A 17,625-nucleotide genomic window follows, 5' to 3' on the forward strand; every position below is an offset into this window, starting at 1 on the left:
GCATGAAGTCATGCTACAATACCTGTTTGAACTGATTTTACAGAGACTGTATTGGCAGCATTAAGTCTTGTGCTCCTTCTTGTGCTACTATTATGAGATCCAGCCCACTATTTGTTGTTATTAGTAACGCATACCAAATGTAAAGTAGAATTTCATCACAGCACACTAAAAAAATGCAACCAGTGCTACCTGCTGGTCCCCATTAAAATAGCAATAATCAAATTAATGTTTGAGCAAGACAATTTGAACTTAAAAACAAAAAGTTACAAAACACTCATGCATACATACAGTTATGTCGTGCCAATTGCTCAAATTTAGAATACCTACATGAAGCTGCTCACAGTCTTTTAATGGGCTAGCTAAAAATAATAAATAGCCATAGGTGACTTGATAGTGAGGCACACTGATGTTCTGCTCACTAGGTTGAATAAGGAGAAAGTAAAAGTCAGCTGCCTGTCAGGTGCCAGGATCTGCCATATAATGCACGCACTGGGGTCCCTCAACAACAGGTACAAATATGGCTCTATCATTGTACAGTGGGTGTGAATGACATGAGATGTACCTCCCTGGACTACATAAAAAGAGACATGGAGGAGCTCTCAGATTATGTAGCCCAGGCAGGTATGACCCTAGCCCTGAGCAGCCTCCTACCATCACCCAGAATGATACCACAGTACAAGCAGAAAATGATTTATTTCAACAACTGGCTAAGTTTCTGGTGTCATTCTAAGGGGATCCAGTATCTGTCTGCCTGGGATGACATGATTGACAGACCTTGATGCTTTGTCAGAGATGGCCTGCATCTGTCACCCCTGGGCTTCCGGATACTAGCCAAGGCTTTTGCCACTCCTATAGTGCCTTTTTAAGGCAGTGTTTCAAAAACCAAATTACCAACCATAACAGCTACAAACAATTGCAATCTGTGGGTCATGCTGCTCAACTCTAGAAGTCTAAATCTCACAATGCACACACTCAAAGCACTCCTTAAAATGGAGAATATTGACATTTGTGCTGTAACAGAGACCTGGTTCAAGGTAGCAAAAAGCACCCCTGCACTACCAGGCTATAACTCATTCCACAACTTTTGGCCCCAGAACTTGGACCAAAGCTTCAAAGACGGTGGTGTTTCCATATTTATAAAGGATGCGTACACCTCCAGACTGGTAGCCCAACATAACGCATCAGAGATACTTCAGGTGCTGCTAACATTGGGTAAGACAGCGATTCAGGTCGTAGCCTATTATAGGTCCCCAACCATGTCCCAAGACTCACAGTCCATGTTTCTAAGCACTCTGGAGAATATTAGGGTTCAACGTAACACTCTCATACTGGGTGACTTCAACTATCCCTCCATTAACTGGGAAAACTACTCACGTACCAATACACTTGCCCAACGTTTCCTGGAATTCATTAATTCCAGTGCCCTGGACCAGCTTATTCTTACCCCCCACTAGAGGTAGCAACATCCTTATATGACCAGGTATGTTTTAGCCCTTCTTTCTCAGGCTTCACAGGTGATTTCTGACCTTCCTGATTCTGAGGGGAAGGCTCCGTCCCTTTCCTTACTGGGGTCTAAATCTCAATTTGCCCAGCATCCTATTAAGTGCAGTTATAATTCAATTGATGCCTCTTCCAGGGCTGCTGCATTTGGTTCTGTTATGAGGCATTACTCTTTGAAGGATTTTTTGGCCGAGGTGCTAAGTGCAATAAATTGTGTGGGACTTGTACCCTGTTATTTTTTTCTCTACATATGTGATTTTGGAGGTTTTGTAGCAACATCCTTGGCCTGGTCATTACCAACATGGGTGACCATTGCTCTACACCAATAGTCAACTCCTCACTGGTTAGATCTGACCACAAACTAATCAACTTGGAAATTCACATCCCTCCCACCCCCCCTGCAAAGGTAACCACCATGAAAAACATCTTCAAAGCTAACTTTGGGCTCTTAAAAACAGAGGTGACTAACTTCACGGCACCCATGCAAATGGAGAACAAATGCATGACCACCGAATCATGCACTAATGCCCTGCATAAACATGTACACAAATACATGGATCTTGCCATACCCAATAGAACCAAGACGCTCGCCTCCCAAAAAAGGAAGTCAATCTGGTGGTTCCCTGCCATAAACAAACTCTACAACAGAAGGAGGAAACTGATGCAGAATAAGGTGAAGTCCCACGACTGGAAAAACTCCCTTATCAGCCTCAACAAAAAGTTGAGATCCCACATCAAATCCTCTACAGCTAGCTATGAAAACAGAACTGCAGCCGATAGTAAAGACAACCAATAGGTCTTCTATAGTTATGTAAAGAATCTCCACGGCAACACCCAGATTTGCTCTGAGCTACTGCACAATGGTACCTCCTACACCAAGCCAACAGATATTGCCAATATATTGTATGATAGATTCAGTGCCAACTTTACCCATCTCCCTTTCTCCCCCACCAAAAGACCAATCACAATACCTGTAGATTGCCAGGCACCCAGTATTACTGCTGCACAGGTTAAAACAGCACTGTCCAAGGCCAAGAATACAGCTTCTATGGGACTTGACAATATCCCTGGCTGTGTTCTACATGAACTACAGTGGGAACTGGCACTTCACCTGTGTATCTTGTTCAATCACAGCCTCAAATCAGGCTTTGTCCCTACTGAATGGCACACTGCAACAGCCATCCCTCTCCACAAAGGAGGAGCGACTACAGACCCTGGGAACTATCGCCCCATTAGACTGACGAGTCTGATATGCAAAGCTATGGAATGCATCATCATAGACCTAATAAACAAGGATATATGGAATCTCCAAACTCTGGACCCCACACAGTTTGGTTTTATGAAGGGTAGATCATGCCTGCTCAACCTGGTAGACTTCTATGAGTCAGTCACCAGAGCTGTGGATGAAGGCAAAGTGGTTCATACAGCCTACCTTGATCTGCCAAGGCCTTAGATACCATTCCCCAGTCAGGAATCATAGAAAAACCCACTAAGCTAGGCATCAACCCCTATATCACTAGGTGGGTTTCAAACTGGCTCACTGATAGACCCCACAGTGCGAAAGTAGCTGACTCTAAATCAGACTACTGGGCAGTCACTAGTGAAATCCCACAGGGTTCGGTCCTGGGTCCTCTCCTGTTTGGAATCTACTTCTCTGAGGTCCAGGCCAACACGAAGTGACTCTGGCTGACAAAGTTTGCAGAAGATTGTAAGTAGGGAGCTATTATTAACTCTCCAAGTGTTGTTATTCCCTTTGGAAAAAAAATGGTTCCCATGAATTACCACATTGATGGTAGTCCACTGAACACAGAAGGAGTTATAAGAGATCTGGGAACACAGGTTGACAGCAACCTCCCTTTTGACCACCACATGGACACTGTGGTCAGAAAGTCCTTCCATGTGGCACAGCTCATTACTAAAGGTTTTGCATTCAGAAAGAAAGAGGTCATTGTCTCCCTCTTCTCTTCCCTCATTAGGCCAATCATCACGTACAATGCCCCATTTGGCATGTACATCACTAGACACCTGCAACAACTGGAGAGGCCACAAAAGTACCTCACAATGAGGATCCTAGGCCTTAAACAGTTGTCCTATATGGACAGACTCAAAAAACTCCAACTATTCTCTCTCTCATATCGCCTACTTAGAGGTAATCTCTGCTTGACTTACAAAGCCATGTCTGACCCGGCTCTGTTAGAAATACTACATCTAAAGAAATCCCAATCCCTCTGCACCACATGCTCCAGAGACCTCAACCTCATTACCATAATCAACAGAACAAGCTGGAGGGACAGGTTCATAACTCAGAGACTGCCCATGCTCTGGAATAGACTCCCATACATGTCAAACAGAGCACCTCACTGGCCTTCTTCAAGAGAAATCTTTATGAGAGGATGGGAAATAGAAAATTCACCCTGGGGATCACTCCAGTGGCTCTACTCGACAGAGGCACTGGGAACTAAGGTTGGGTGGCACGATGCCAGGGTAATCCTATGGGTTAGGCTTGTAAAGGCTCCAGGGCCATTAGCCTAGTACACATCTATGAACCTATATGTTAGCCTCCTAATCAAAATTCCAAATTGATTTTATTGTACACATGTTAAAAACTGTAATTAATTAAATTAATAATATTTACATATTAAGTAATATGTTAAATTAACATGTACATATTAAAATGTTAAATGATATATTAAATTGCTATGTAAAATTCCTGAGTAAAATATTTAGTAAAATGCTTTTATTAAATTTAATTGGGGTCAAATAGTCCTATACATATTCTCATAGACAATAAATGTGAATTTAATTATGAAAGTGTATCGAAATAAATTGGGGTCACATTGTCCTGCTTCCATATGTAGATATATAAATTAAACACCCCTACAGACACAGACACACACACACACACACACACACACACACACATCTCTCTCTCTCTCTCTCTCTCTCTAAATATATATATATATATATATATATATATATATATATATATATATATATATATATATATATACATATATATAGTTTACTACTGGCATTCTGCTTGGGTCGACTGTTTAGAGTGTTAACCTAAAGTGCTGAATCCGGAATGCCAAAATGTAAACCAAAGTGAAAACGAATAAATCTACAACTATGGGTGGATGTATTCGACATAGCAGGAGGTGACGTCACTCACTTCCTGCTATGCATAGCAGGAGGTGACGTCACTCACTTCCTGCTATGCACATTAATGTACCGTTAAACTCTACAGTCAACGGTAAGTTAATTCTACTATTTTGCAGGGAGGGGCTATTCCACCCTGCACCCCCACACCCCCTGCGCATTAAATATACTATCTCCGAGATCGCACAACAGTGAAGAAATTGGCTAATTCCCTGTTCCTCACTGAACCCCTAATCTTTGTTTTTTTTATTAAACGTTTTTTTTAACTCGTCTCCATCAATAGTCATTTATATTCTACCTTCCTTTACTGGAGCTCTCATTTTTTTTTTCTTTCAGCTGTGAGATTTTGCCATGTCACTAGCAACACGTGGACCCACCCTCTTCAAGAAAAATGCCATTAACAACATTACATAAGTGAGATCACAACATCTGGGAGGCTACAGCTAAGGAGGAGACCATCATATTGGAAGCAGAATACAAATTATTTATTTATGCAGGAAAGAAAACTTGGATGGGGATAATGTTTTTGTTCATGCCCAAATAGCCACCAGAAAGGTCCTGTACCAAATATTAGCTAGCTATAGAGCTCCCTTTATGACTCAAGAAAGCCACAACGCATAATTACAGGATTGAGAATCACTTAGTATTAGACCCAAAACCATTTTCCTAGGTGATCTTGCTTATCCAACTACAGAGTGAGAAACCTTCACTACCACTAGTAAACAAGCACAAAGATTGCCAGACTCTGTTATTACAAGTGCTCTGGAACAATTAGTCAGAGTACCCACTGGGGGAATAACATCTTAGACCTTGTCCTTACTAACATGAAGGCATCTTACATCATCCCTTGTGTATGTTAATCACTTGTTAGGTCTAACTATAAAGCAGTCTCCTTTGAAATAAAATTGATACTACAGACCTCTTACACCCAAGGTACCTTTAGAAATTTCTCTAAGACAAAACACCTATTCCTAAACGATACATTATCAAGCTTCAGATCCTCATCAAACCCAGTTAACTCCACTGAATATGATGAGACATACCCAGCCACACTATACCATCATGTAAACAGCTGCAGAGATGCAGATGTACCCTGTGAGAACAAGTAGAGGCAAACCACAGAAACAAACCTACATGGTGGAATCTTTACTTCAACAAGATTTACAGTAAAAGCAAGAGAATTTTGACCAAAAGTAAGAAGAGTAATTCTGAGACTAACGCTCTTGTTACTGAAACAAACAATTTGGGAGCTTAATAAAATACAACAAAGCCAAGTTTTGAGTCTAAAATAGCTACCCAAGGCAAAAACAATTACAAGGCCATTTTTAGTTGTGCTCATAATCTCTGAAGCACAACACAACAATGTACAGAGCTAATTGTGAACAATGTTACCTACACTGAGGCTGAAGATATAATGAACCCCACTGGCTGATAAATTAGTTTCTAACTATATCCTTCTCTCTCCTCCATCTTTACCCTCAAGATATACACGAAACTAACTCACCTCTCGTTATCACTCAAGACTAAGTCCAAAAAGTGCTATCAAAAACTACAAATACTGCATTAATGGGTCCTGACAACATGGAATAGCCAACAACCCCTAACAACATTGTTCAACCTCAGTCTTCGTACAGGTTTTGCAGTGAATGGAGAACAGCTACAATCATTCCTCTGCATATCGGAGGACTTTCCACAGACCCAGGCAATTATTGACCTATAAGTCTGACCAGCTGCTTATGCAAAGCCATGGAAAAAATTATCATGGAACTAATCAATAAGGGCATAGGGAACCTCCAAACAATGGAGATGTCCCATATTAGATTTGTCAAAAGAAGGTCATGCTTATTCAACTTCTTGGACCTTTTTGAAAAAGTTTCCAAAGCAATGGATGAAGGTAAAATGATACACACCATATCTCTCAACCTGGCCAAAGCTTTTCGCATAATTCTCCATGCAGGCATAGTAGAAATGCTAAATAAACTGAGAATAAATCCTTCTGTGTCACACATTGGATTGCAAATTGGTTCACAGATATGATGCACTGAAAATGCCCAAAGGGACTAGCTCAAGAGCAAGTTGTGGGGTCAGAAGGACATTGAACTTTAGCTCCTATCCAGAACATTCAACTTTTTGTTTTAAATTCCTTCAAATCTTCAAAATAAGTTGCCTTGAGTCAGTGTTCATTTAAAGAGGCTTTATTTGGATTAGAGCTTTCATCTTATAGGCTTTGTTAGATCAGGATAAACTTATAGTAATACCAGATAAGGCATTGCTCTTTTATCCTATTTCAGCAATGGGGCATGGGAGAAGCCATTGTTGTGATTGGTTTTCCTATTAGTCTTTTAATTGGCTATAACTGAAGCTTCAATTTGGTTGTGCTTCTTTGCTATCAATTTGCATATGGAATTCAAAATTAAACTTTTAATTGGCTGTAATTAAAGCTCACAGATTGGTTGTTTTTCCTTATTGCTAATTTACATAAGGTCTTCAGAATCCTTCCAATTTAGGGAGTCTTTTCACACTACAACTGTGTTCCAGCTCCTTCTCTTTACACCAGTCTAAGGCCATATTCAAGAATAGGGAACAGTACAGGAATACAAAACTATTACTTCACTATAATTGATAGATTATCCTGGCCTAAATCAAGCTTAACATCACTATTGTATGCATCCTAAATGGAATTTGATCTTCATTATATCTGGAACATTTAGCTACAAAGAAGGATCTGGTGAAACTCACTTAGCAGGTAAGGGAAAGTTCTTTAACTTTCTGGGCTAATTAACCACTGCTGCTTTGCTAAGAAAGGTCTGACATAAGATAAAAAATATTAAAGCCACATAAAAGTATGATCTACTATTTTCATTGTCCTAATCAGTGTTTTTTAAGTTTATTACTTTTAGTATTTTTAATCACAAGAAGCCCCATAAAAATGGGCTCTATCCAACTTTTGATGGGAGATAAAAATATAGTTGATAAACCTATTAGCTTGCAAAAGATTGCTATAATGAAATAACAAGAGACTTGAACAAAAACAGGATGGCACACAAAGGATCTGAATCCACCCACTTGACATTCAACCCATAAAATAATTTTTAAAGAAATAATTCTATATGTAAAACAATTTCTGTAATGAGATCAGTCTTGAACGTGGAAACATTGTAAAAATGTAGGCCGATTAACACTGGAATGGTGCACACAATAAGATTGTTACTGCTTGTGGATTAAGACAGGAAAAGCAGGATTATTACTATTGTTTACATGAAAAACAAGTATAAAGTTAGATATCTAGTAGCATAATCTCCTACACTAGGATATATTTCTTCCCTGTGGAACTTAGGGTACTCAGAGGCCCCACAATATCCATAGCTACTCTCTGAAATGGCTCCTCAATCACAAGCAAAGGTATCAAAGGAGCTTTGACTTGTCTCCTGGCTTGCCTACTTTTTGGCACTGTTCACAGGTTCTGCGGCACCGTTACATCCCTTGCAATCCCAGGGCAAGTTCTGCATAACACGTCTCTTGGTACACTTTATGCCCATATGACCTGCAAAAGGAATGTCCTGGGCTATGGACTAGAAGTGCCAGATGGTAGCATCTAGGCACTACCAACTGCTGTATTATCTCACCCTCTAGCACTCCCTTGGGGGTCCACTGTCCTTATAATAACCCTTTGCTCCAGTATGGACTCCCAATTTCCTTGAAAATTAGGTGCCTCCTTAGCTACCTCCCTAAAGCCTCATCATGCAGGGTCTGAGAGATGAGCCTGTCTCAGCTCTATCTTGGTGACCCTTCCCAGCTCCCCTTCCACAAAAAACTGGTATCTTCTGACAGTGGTATCTCACTGTCAGCCTGTGTACTACCACTGACCTCTGCCCCTACAGTCACCCTGTCCAAGGGAACATCAGTACTTATCAGCAGCTGTGGCCCACTTTCAAGCTAACTGCTACAGGGTAGCTCCCTCCCTGAAATAACCACCTCACCTACCCCAGCTTCAGGTATGGGGTCTGTCTGGGTCTCCCCCAGGCTACCAACCCTTATAACTGCATGCACACAAGGTACTTCATTTTCAAAATTATTCCCTATCAAGATATCTGCCAGGATATTCTCAAACAAGCCTACTTGCTTACTTCATTTTCCACCCTCCCAGTCGAGATGAACCCTGGCCAAAGGCATTTGGAATGGGGTCCATCCCAAAGCTCTGACTGGAGTAGACTGCCTGAGCAAGTATTGCTCCTCTTCAACCCCTGCAGGCTTCACCATGGTTATGTCAGAGACTGTGTCACTCTTGGCAGTGGCCTGTTTTCCACTCATCAAGATAGGATACAAACTCCAGTGATAGTTTGGTACCCCTGTTGTCTCCAGAAAACTTACCACTAGATTACTGTTATTCCCATTTCCTGGCTCCCTCACCTTTTGATCCCCACCTTCCTTCAGTAGACATTTGTATGCTACATGGCCCCTCTGGTTACATTTAAAATATCTAAACCTTGATCCTGGCCGTGTACCTGAACTAGTGGCTTCTCCTGTTACTAGTGGTCTCTGTTGGAATGGCTTAGGCTGCCCACCATGAGTTCCCTTTTATCCGTGTGCAGCACCAGGTATCCACTTCTTGTGCAGTGGTGCTCTGCATGCTAAGTAGAGATCTCCCTTTCTCCCCAGCTCATCTGCAGAGTTACATTCCTGGTCTGCCAACCAGATTCTCATGTCCTCAGGCAAACTACTCATGGGCTTGTTCCCTCAGCGAAAGGTCTGCCAGCCTTTCAGATGTAATGACCTGACACCCATTCACCCACCTATGAAAAGTGTTTAACACAGCAATATAATCACATACACTTTCATCTGCATTACGTCTATGCTCATGAAACTTTTTTTCTGTAAGTTTCAGGTGTTAACTTAAAACATTCCAATAAACATTGCTTAACCTTGTCATCATTTAAACCATCAGTATCAGACAATTTAGAAACAGCAGTTACAGCTTTACCGTGGAGTAAGAGGGTCAGGAACTGTACCCAGAGCCCTTGGTCAACAGCATATTATCTACATACACTTTCAAATATATGAATAAAACTATCAAAATTATCACCTTCTTTATATTGTGGAAGAAATTTACTGACCTTTGTTGCTTCTGGGATTCAGTTATTCCCTTCCCCATTTCCTCCATGTTCCTGTCGAATCAACAAGTCCCTCTCATGCTGATGGTGCGTCTCATTTTCTTTGGCCTCCAAATGCTGCAGTCTCTCATTTTCTTCAGCCTCTAAATGCCGCATTCTCTCTGTCGATTCTAATTCCATACATTTTGCTTTCAGGTCAAGTCCCTTTAATTCTAGATGGGTTTTTAAGTCCTCTGAGGGAAAGCTGAACTGTCCTGTTTCTGATTACTGTACATCCCCATCACCAGACTGACTGTCTTCTGGTTGCTGATCTGTGCTGCAGCTGTGACTAAGGCTGAAATAATTTCCTCTTTTATCAGTTTGGAATGCACCAGTCCTTTGTGTTTACACACCTTAGGCAACTGGTTCACTGCAGCTTGCCATAATCCTCTGCTAACATCTTTGCCCGCTTTCTCTGACTAAACTAACAAAAATAAATAAAACTGTTGTGAAAAGTGAAACTCTGTATGTTTATCTTGTGGCTACCAAGAGTACACACACCTTTAATGACAACTACCTACAGGCTACAGAAGTTCAATTAATATCCCACCACTGCTCACCAAGATGTGATGTCCCTCCTCTGGGCCAGTAATCAAGGAGCCTCAATCCTCACCACTGACACCAGTGGTGAACATTCACTTAGAACAAAAATAGATGCACATAGTAGTTTCAGATGTAGCTCTCTGCATCAAGCACAGCTTCCCTTAAGAGCACACAGGGAGCATACTCCAGATCTGGGGCTAGACTTCCTCTCCAGGCCCTAAATAAGACACTGCCTTTCTCTCTGTGGAAATGAGTGCTCTGTGTCCCTGTCCCAAGTAGGCAATATACACACACACACACACACACACACACACACACACACACACACACACACACACACACACACACACACACACACCTGGGAGGGCTGGCACAGATTTATCCATTTTGCCACTTCTACCCAGACTATAAGGTATATTCATTGCCACGAGCCAGCTACTTTAAGGCTTTTACCAAGGTACGCAATTACTCATAGTAAAATAAAAACTTATACAAATGGTAGTATTAACCAAGCAGCAACATTTTCAGGAGCATGCAGCCATAATACCACTAAATAAATGAAAGTACTCTCAAAAGTTAAAATATTTTCTAAAATACCAGTCACAATGAAAGGTTTAGATATATTTAATATAATAAAAAATAAATAAGCCAATACTGAATATCTATTCACAACAAACACCAGGGTTTCAATCACAGGAAATATAAAAATACAATTCAGATGGAAATACTCGGACAGATACAGAAAAACAATATTTAACTAATCTCACTATATTTTCCTAACTGAGTGAAGAATTACTGTTCTCTACTTACTGGCTAGAGCAAGGCAAGATGAAGTGGGTGAGTGGTCTTGTCAGTTCCAAAACAGAGTGCTGAGTGCTAATGACACATCTTTCACTAGTATCCAAATACAATTTCAGTGCTGGCTACAGAATTACATCACATTTGGTCACGTGACTCTGTGGTTCCCACACTACCCCTCACTAGAAATTGAGCCAGGCTCTAGCAAAGATGTGTCACAATACACACCTAGAACTTTGTTAATGCTTATTTCAGCATCGGGTGACTGTAAAACAATTCCAACCCTTTCACTCTTTCTGCAGAGACTAACCAGCCATTCTCTGGTACTTCAAGATAGCAATTAGTTCACCACTAAGAACAGTAAGATCAGGATCCCAGCTGAGACATTAACTCTCTGGCTGCATTCAGGCCTGGGAGGCAAAATCTTTACAGCCTAAGCCAAGTCATTTTATTTAGGACTATTTTTTTAAGGTTAGCTGAGCTAAGCTTAACCCCATTGCTTTGCAGCATCCTAATCTGTTAACATGTACACATTTCATCAGTTACAATACAGTCTGACATACATGTATATATATTTTTTTCTGTTCAGCAGGACCCACTGTTGATACATTTTAACGCAAGCAGCTTTACAAATACATTTTTAACACAAGCATCTGGACAAATTAGTTTGATATTCAAACAAATTAATGGTGCTAAATTATGGACTGAAACTAAATGACAGAAAATGCAATATTGTATCCTTTGGGAAGTCATCTACCCCAGGGAGCCACCACATTGACAATACACCTTTAAGACTTCACCCAATTGTTTGGGATATGAGAAATTATATTTACAGTGACTTAGCCTTTTGAGCAACATGTGGCCATCATAAAATAAAGTTATTCTCTATTGAACAGCTTATAAACAAAGAGATCATGTCTACATATAGGGATGTCATTGTCCACCTTTAGTCAGCCTTCATTGGGTAAATCATTAAATAAAAATAAATAAATAATAAATCAATAAATGAATTAATAAATAAATAATTGAGTATAATACCCCCTTTGGCGCATATCTGTTCACACACATGCAGCAAGTGGAATCCCCAGAGAGATGCCTTACAAATAGTAGAAAACACATCTGACACAGATATCCTTCAGAAGGGTCTCACAGAAACGGATAACTGGTGCCAGAGCCACGGCCTAAAGTTAAATGCCAAAAAATGCATAGTCATACCCTTCGGGAAAAACAAGGTTACCCCTAGCTACCAAATAGGTGGCAATCCACTGAGCACAGAAGAAGTTATCAGGGACCTGGGGACCCAGGTTGATAGTAGTCTGTCATTCGACACCCATGTAGCTAAAGTAGTTAGGAAGACCTTCTACATTGCCCACCTTATCATGAAGGGATTCTCATCTAGATCAAGGGAGGTCATAGTCTCCCTTTACTCATCACTCATCAGACCAATGATTGAGTACAATGCCCCATTGAATGTATCTGACCCGACACTTGCAGCAGCTGGTGAGGCCACAAAAGTTCCTCACCAAGAGGATAAAGGGTCTCAAAAATCTGTCCTATGCTGCCCGACTGAAAGAACTCCAGCTCTATTCAGTCGCACAGCTTGCTCAGAGGTGACCTTTGCCTAACATACAAGGCCATGTCAAACCCAGATTTGATGAATATGCTTCACCTCAAAAAATCTAGATCCATCACAGCCACAAGGGTGGGAGACTTAAACCTTGACACGGCTATTAATAGGACGTGCTGGAGGGATAGATTCATCACCCAAAGACTCCCTATGCTGTGGAACAAAATCCCAGTACATGTGAGGCAGAGCACCTCGCTGGCCTTGTTCAAGAGAAATCTTGACCAATGGATGGGAGATCGCAGATATACCCCAGGGATTACCTCAGTGTCACTGCTCGACAAAGGCACAGCAAAATAATGGGTATAGTTCCCCATACTAAAGGGGTGGCGTAAGCCACAAAACGATGGGCTAGGCTTGTAAATGCCCTTGGGCAGATAGCCTAGTATGAACCTATGAACCTATGAACCTATGAACAAAAAGGAAGCAAAGTGTAAACAATATATCCTACATGGACTGACTGAAAGTCCTGTCACTATACTCTATATCCCACATATTACTAAGATGTAACCTGTGTCTGTCATACAAAGCATTCTCCAGCCGAATACTGACGGACATGTTGCACATCAGAAAGTCAAACGACACTACTTGGTCTAGGGATCTAAACCTCTTCTGCAACATCAGCAGAATGGTTTGGAGAAACAGGTATATCTCACAGGAGATATTGCTGTTCTGGAAGAGACACCCCATCCCACATGAGTCCCTCAAATTATCTATGGTATGATCCCAGTTACTCTCACTGGGGGAGTACATAATTATTGACCATGAGATGGATAAGGTCAATCTTACACCAAATGGGATAGGTTAATTCAAGCATCAGTAGCAAAAGTGGCAGGGCTTAAAATGGCCACAAGGGTAGCTAGTCTAGTACTTACCTATGAATTATCCTGAACAGGGGCATGTAATGGCATGTTATGTGCTTGCATGTGATTATGAGGTGTCTGCTTCAAATCCCAAAACACACTCTACCACTGCTGAAGTAGCAGCACGTACATATATGTGGAATCAGCCTTCACATGATGCTTGGCAAAAGAAAAAACATCTGCTCTGTGAAGCATTACTGGCAATGATTACTCAACACTTCTTGCCAGACACTTCTACACAGACCAGGCCCACCACTTAAATCCGGGTTTCCTGGATCAGAGCCAGAGCTCCATCAATGTATAACATGGGGCCAGAAACAAGCACAAATACTATCACAAGTCCATCATGCTCTACACACTCTAACCTGCTGGAAGATGGCATTTTATTTTACAGTTACCATTTTATTAATCAGGCAGACATTTATCTACAACTTCCATGCTCTCCAAAAATATGAATGTAGTGCAATGTACTCACATGAGGGTAGAGAGGGAAATGAATATTCTTGCGAAGCTGATTTACTGATCCTCCACACCAGTCCTCAAAAACATGGAGATTTGCTTGACCTTTAAGCTGTAAACAGAGAACACCAAACATAACAGGTTTATGTTTCTTTATGGAAGCATAGCTTTCAACTTTGACCTTTTAATTAACCTCTGCACTGGGCTGCTTTCTTTTAAATGTGTATCATTTACTTGAGCATGGTATTTGGAAGACAAGATACTGGATGCTGGCACTTAGTGTCTCTTCACAGCCCAGGGTCTGTAACACACACACATGATAGCAAGATAATGCAGGTACTACAGCAACAAGAACATCATCACTTCACAAATGTGCCTTTACTTTGGTCTTGCAAATACAAATGCGGTTAACTTCGATGAAGAAAGCATCATTGGCTGACTCAAAAACAGCTATGCATTGCACACTGTGACTTCATCAAAGCAAATGTCAATAAAATCTGTCTTGCAGGTTGTAAGTACATGTGTCTATAACATTGAATCTTTTTTGTTGCGCATTTGTTAACCACAGTAGAGCACTGATCAATATAGATATTTGTCGGGCTCAGCAGAGTCTGATAGAATCAAACTAGGAACACAGAAAGCAGTTTGCTTACAGCTCATAGCCTTAGCCTTCTGCACTAACTGCTGTTTATCTGGCCTAAGGTCACTTCTGCATTGATAGCACTAGCAAGCCAGCCAATTAATTTGCAATAACAGTGACAACATATGCTATGTGTCATATTTTACAGAAAGAAAGAGGTACAAATTAACTATGCAGACCTAGATGAAAGTCATGAACAGGATTTGTGTAGCCTAGTAGTGTAAATTGTGCAATGTCTGATTGCTTCAAGAACCATTTATTGAATGGTCTACCTCACCAGCCTATAAGATTACCACTATGCTGGTGTTAAAGTAATGATATTTCTGATAAAAGAAGAGCAAAACCTAGATATGGACATTTGGATGTCAGCACCAAAGAAAGATAAGAAGAGTGGGAGTTCAAGGAAACTTCACATTAGAAGTATTATTACTTTTCACTCTAAGTCAAACTATTGGTTACAAATATATCACCTTCCATTAAATCACGATTGTAATCTAGCGAATGGCCTTAAGATGAATAACATCATGTGCATTACATATCTTATCATTTTGCTGGACACTTTGTAGTTACCGAAGTCTAATGGGAAATAACCTTCATCCTTACACTTCACATATGAAATGTGCAGACCTCAAATATTTTTTACAACTGCAGGAACTGTTTGAGATCTTTGAAATGTTTACATATAGCAGCAAAACACTGTTGTAGTAAACACTTTTTTTCTCAGTCATTATTACCAAAATGATATACACCAGTCCTTTCTATTGCAAGTTAACTGTTTCTACGTTTTTTTTCCCTGAACTGTCATTCGTAGTAGCACCTTCTAAACTACATTTGGTCATGGCCTCTACAGTGACTTTTCTTTATTAAATACCTGGCTTCTCCTCCATAAAAAAGGAGGAAGTTCCAAAGTTCCCTGCCCAGATTTCCCTTAATTAGTATGGATATCACCTTACATCTCCCCTGAAGAGAGGCTTGTTCAAACCAACCTGGTCAACAAATAGAAAAGGAATAATTGTGATACCTTTTGTTTTTAAGTTATTCCTTTATGTGGCATAGTGTCTGTGCCTTATCAGGCAATGTCGGTCCTCAATCAAGTGCTGCTGTTATCTCTTCAAAGAAAGTGATGAGATTCAAAGGGTAACATCTCCACTTAACAGACTCGTATTCTTCCTTATCCAGCAGACGTCAGGTTTCCATTACTTTTGAATAAACTCTGTTATGGCTGAATTCATGATTTTGCACAGAATACTTTTCAAGCTGATGGCGATAAAACATACCACTCAACTGTCCAGAATTTTGCAGGATGACCCTGATTTTTAACTCATATTTTCCCTGTTACACACAATTTTTTTTTGATTTTCTGGTAAATCACTAAGGGCTACATTCTGTCAATAATGCCAGGTATAGAATTTCATACATCTTATAGTTCAGAAAATGTATGTTTAAGTACAACCTGTTGTTTTATTCACTTTTTAGGAGATTTACAGTAATATTTAAAAATTGTCCCAGATTTTGGCCCTTTGCACCCACATTATTCTTGGCTTTGTCCAGAATTCTTGAACAAAGACGTTGATATGTAAAAGTGTTTGGATCTGATGCTACTATAGGTCAGAGACATGGTCACTTAAACATTTTAAGTAATATTTTATTTTGGATACAGGAAAAAAAAACAGATATGTTACACCTTCTTTTGTCTCTACAGCTCATTGACATAGATGATTGCTTATAGTGAAATTTGGGGAATTTAGTTTTTCCTGTATATACTTTAGTTATATCCTATGGCTGGGAAATCACTTGTCTGTTAATGGATAACATATTTCAGCTTTTTCCTTTTTGGATTTCTGCTGTAATTAGATCATAATTCATTACTGGTTTCAAGAATCATTATCTTCCACATTACCATAATTTTATTTATTTATTTACATTTGTTGACCAAGAGTGTCCGACTGGACGTAGGTCCATTTTCAGCAGAGGCCCGGGGAGAAAAGCTCCACAATTAAAATAAACAGACAGTAGTTACATTGGATTACATAGTGATTAACAATTTAACATAGCAATTAATTACAAACATATTTATAAATGAAGAACAACCCAGCCACTGGGGATGCCCAAGCTAGTGCATTTCTTTGTGCCGGTCCCAAGCCCGGATAAATGGGGAGGGTTGCGTCAGGAAGGGCATCCGGCGTAAAACTTCGCCAAAACATTTCAAGCAGTCATATCAAAGCAGTATATGAGTAAGGACCACCACGAACCATATATAATAAAACTGTGAATTTAATAGTAACAATGAGGATGAGAGCTTTCGCGTGCTATAAACGTATGCTTCTTCAGATCTTAAAAACATATTTCTAAACTTCACTTTATATAGGCAACTGTTTAAAATGCATTAATTGAACAATTGCTCTATCAGGCAATCATCCACTAGCATATATCTAGCTACTATATAAATGAACTATATTTAAAACAACTAAAATACATAATGTACTCAACAACACATAAGCTGTAGTCTTCACCTACAACTTTGTTCAACTTTTTAAAAACTCATAACTAACAAATATTCAGAGAAATATACATATATATATATATATATATATATATATATATATAGTCTGAGTGTTTATCTATATATATTAATTACTAGCATATATCACTATACATGCAAAAATAAATAAACACAAATGACTATAAATGATCTGATACCTGTACCTATAGCTATAAACACATATTATAAATTACTGAGTGAATACTAACTCTATTTATACACTAACTATATTTAGTACTACTATTATTATCTCATTTCAATCTACGTGCTTCTAAAACAGGCTTGATAGTTATAGATTGATTCAAACCAGGTTCATAGTGCGCTCGCAACTTAAAAATCCATCAAAG

At 39.8% G+C, this 17,625-nt stretch overlaps 1 protein-coding gene across 1 annotated transcript in view; it reads right to left on the reverse strand.

The window, feature by feature from the left end:
• B4GALNT4 (beta-1,4-N-acetyl-galactosaminyltransferase 4) overlaps positions 1-17,625 on the reverse strand; it is a 1,859,522-nt gene that overhangs the window by 1,447,426 nt on the left and 394,471 nt on the right. The window contains exon 3 of the mRNA XM_044082670.1: positions 14,113-14,208. Within this exon, the coding sequence (XP_043938605.1) occupies positions 14,113-14,208 (96 nt within the window). The remainder of the gene's footprint in view (positions 1-14,112; positions 14,209-17,625) is intronic.

Source organism: Protopterus annectens, chromosome 9.part0 (genome assembly GCF_019279795.1).
Source record: "Protopterus annectens isolate FY-2018-M chromosome 9.part0, PAN1.0, whole genome shotgun sequence".
NCBI classification, from domain to species: Eukaryota; Metazoa; Chordata; order Ceratodontiformes; family Protopteridae; genus Protopterus; species Protopterus annectens.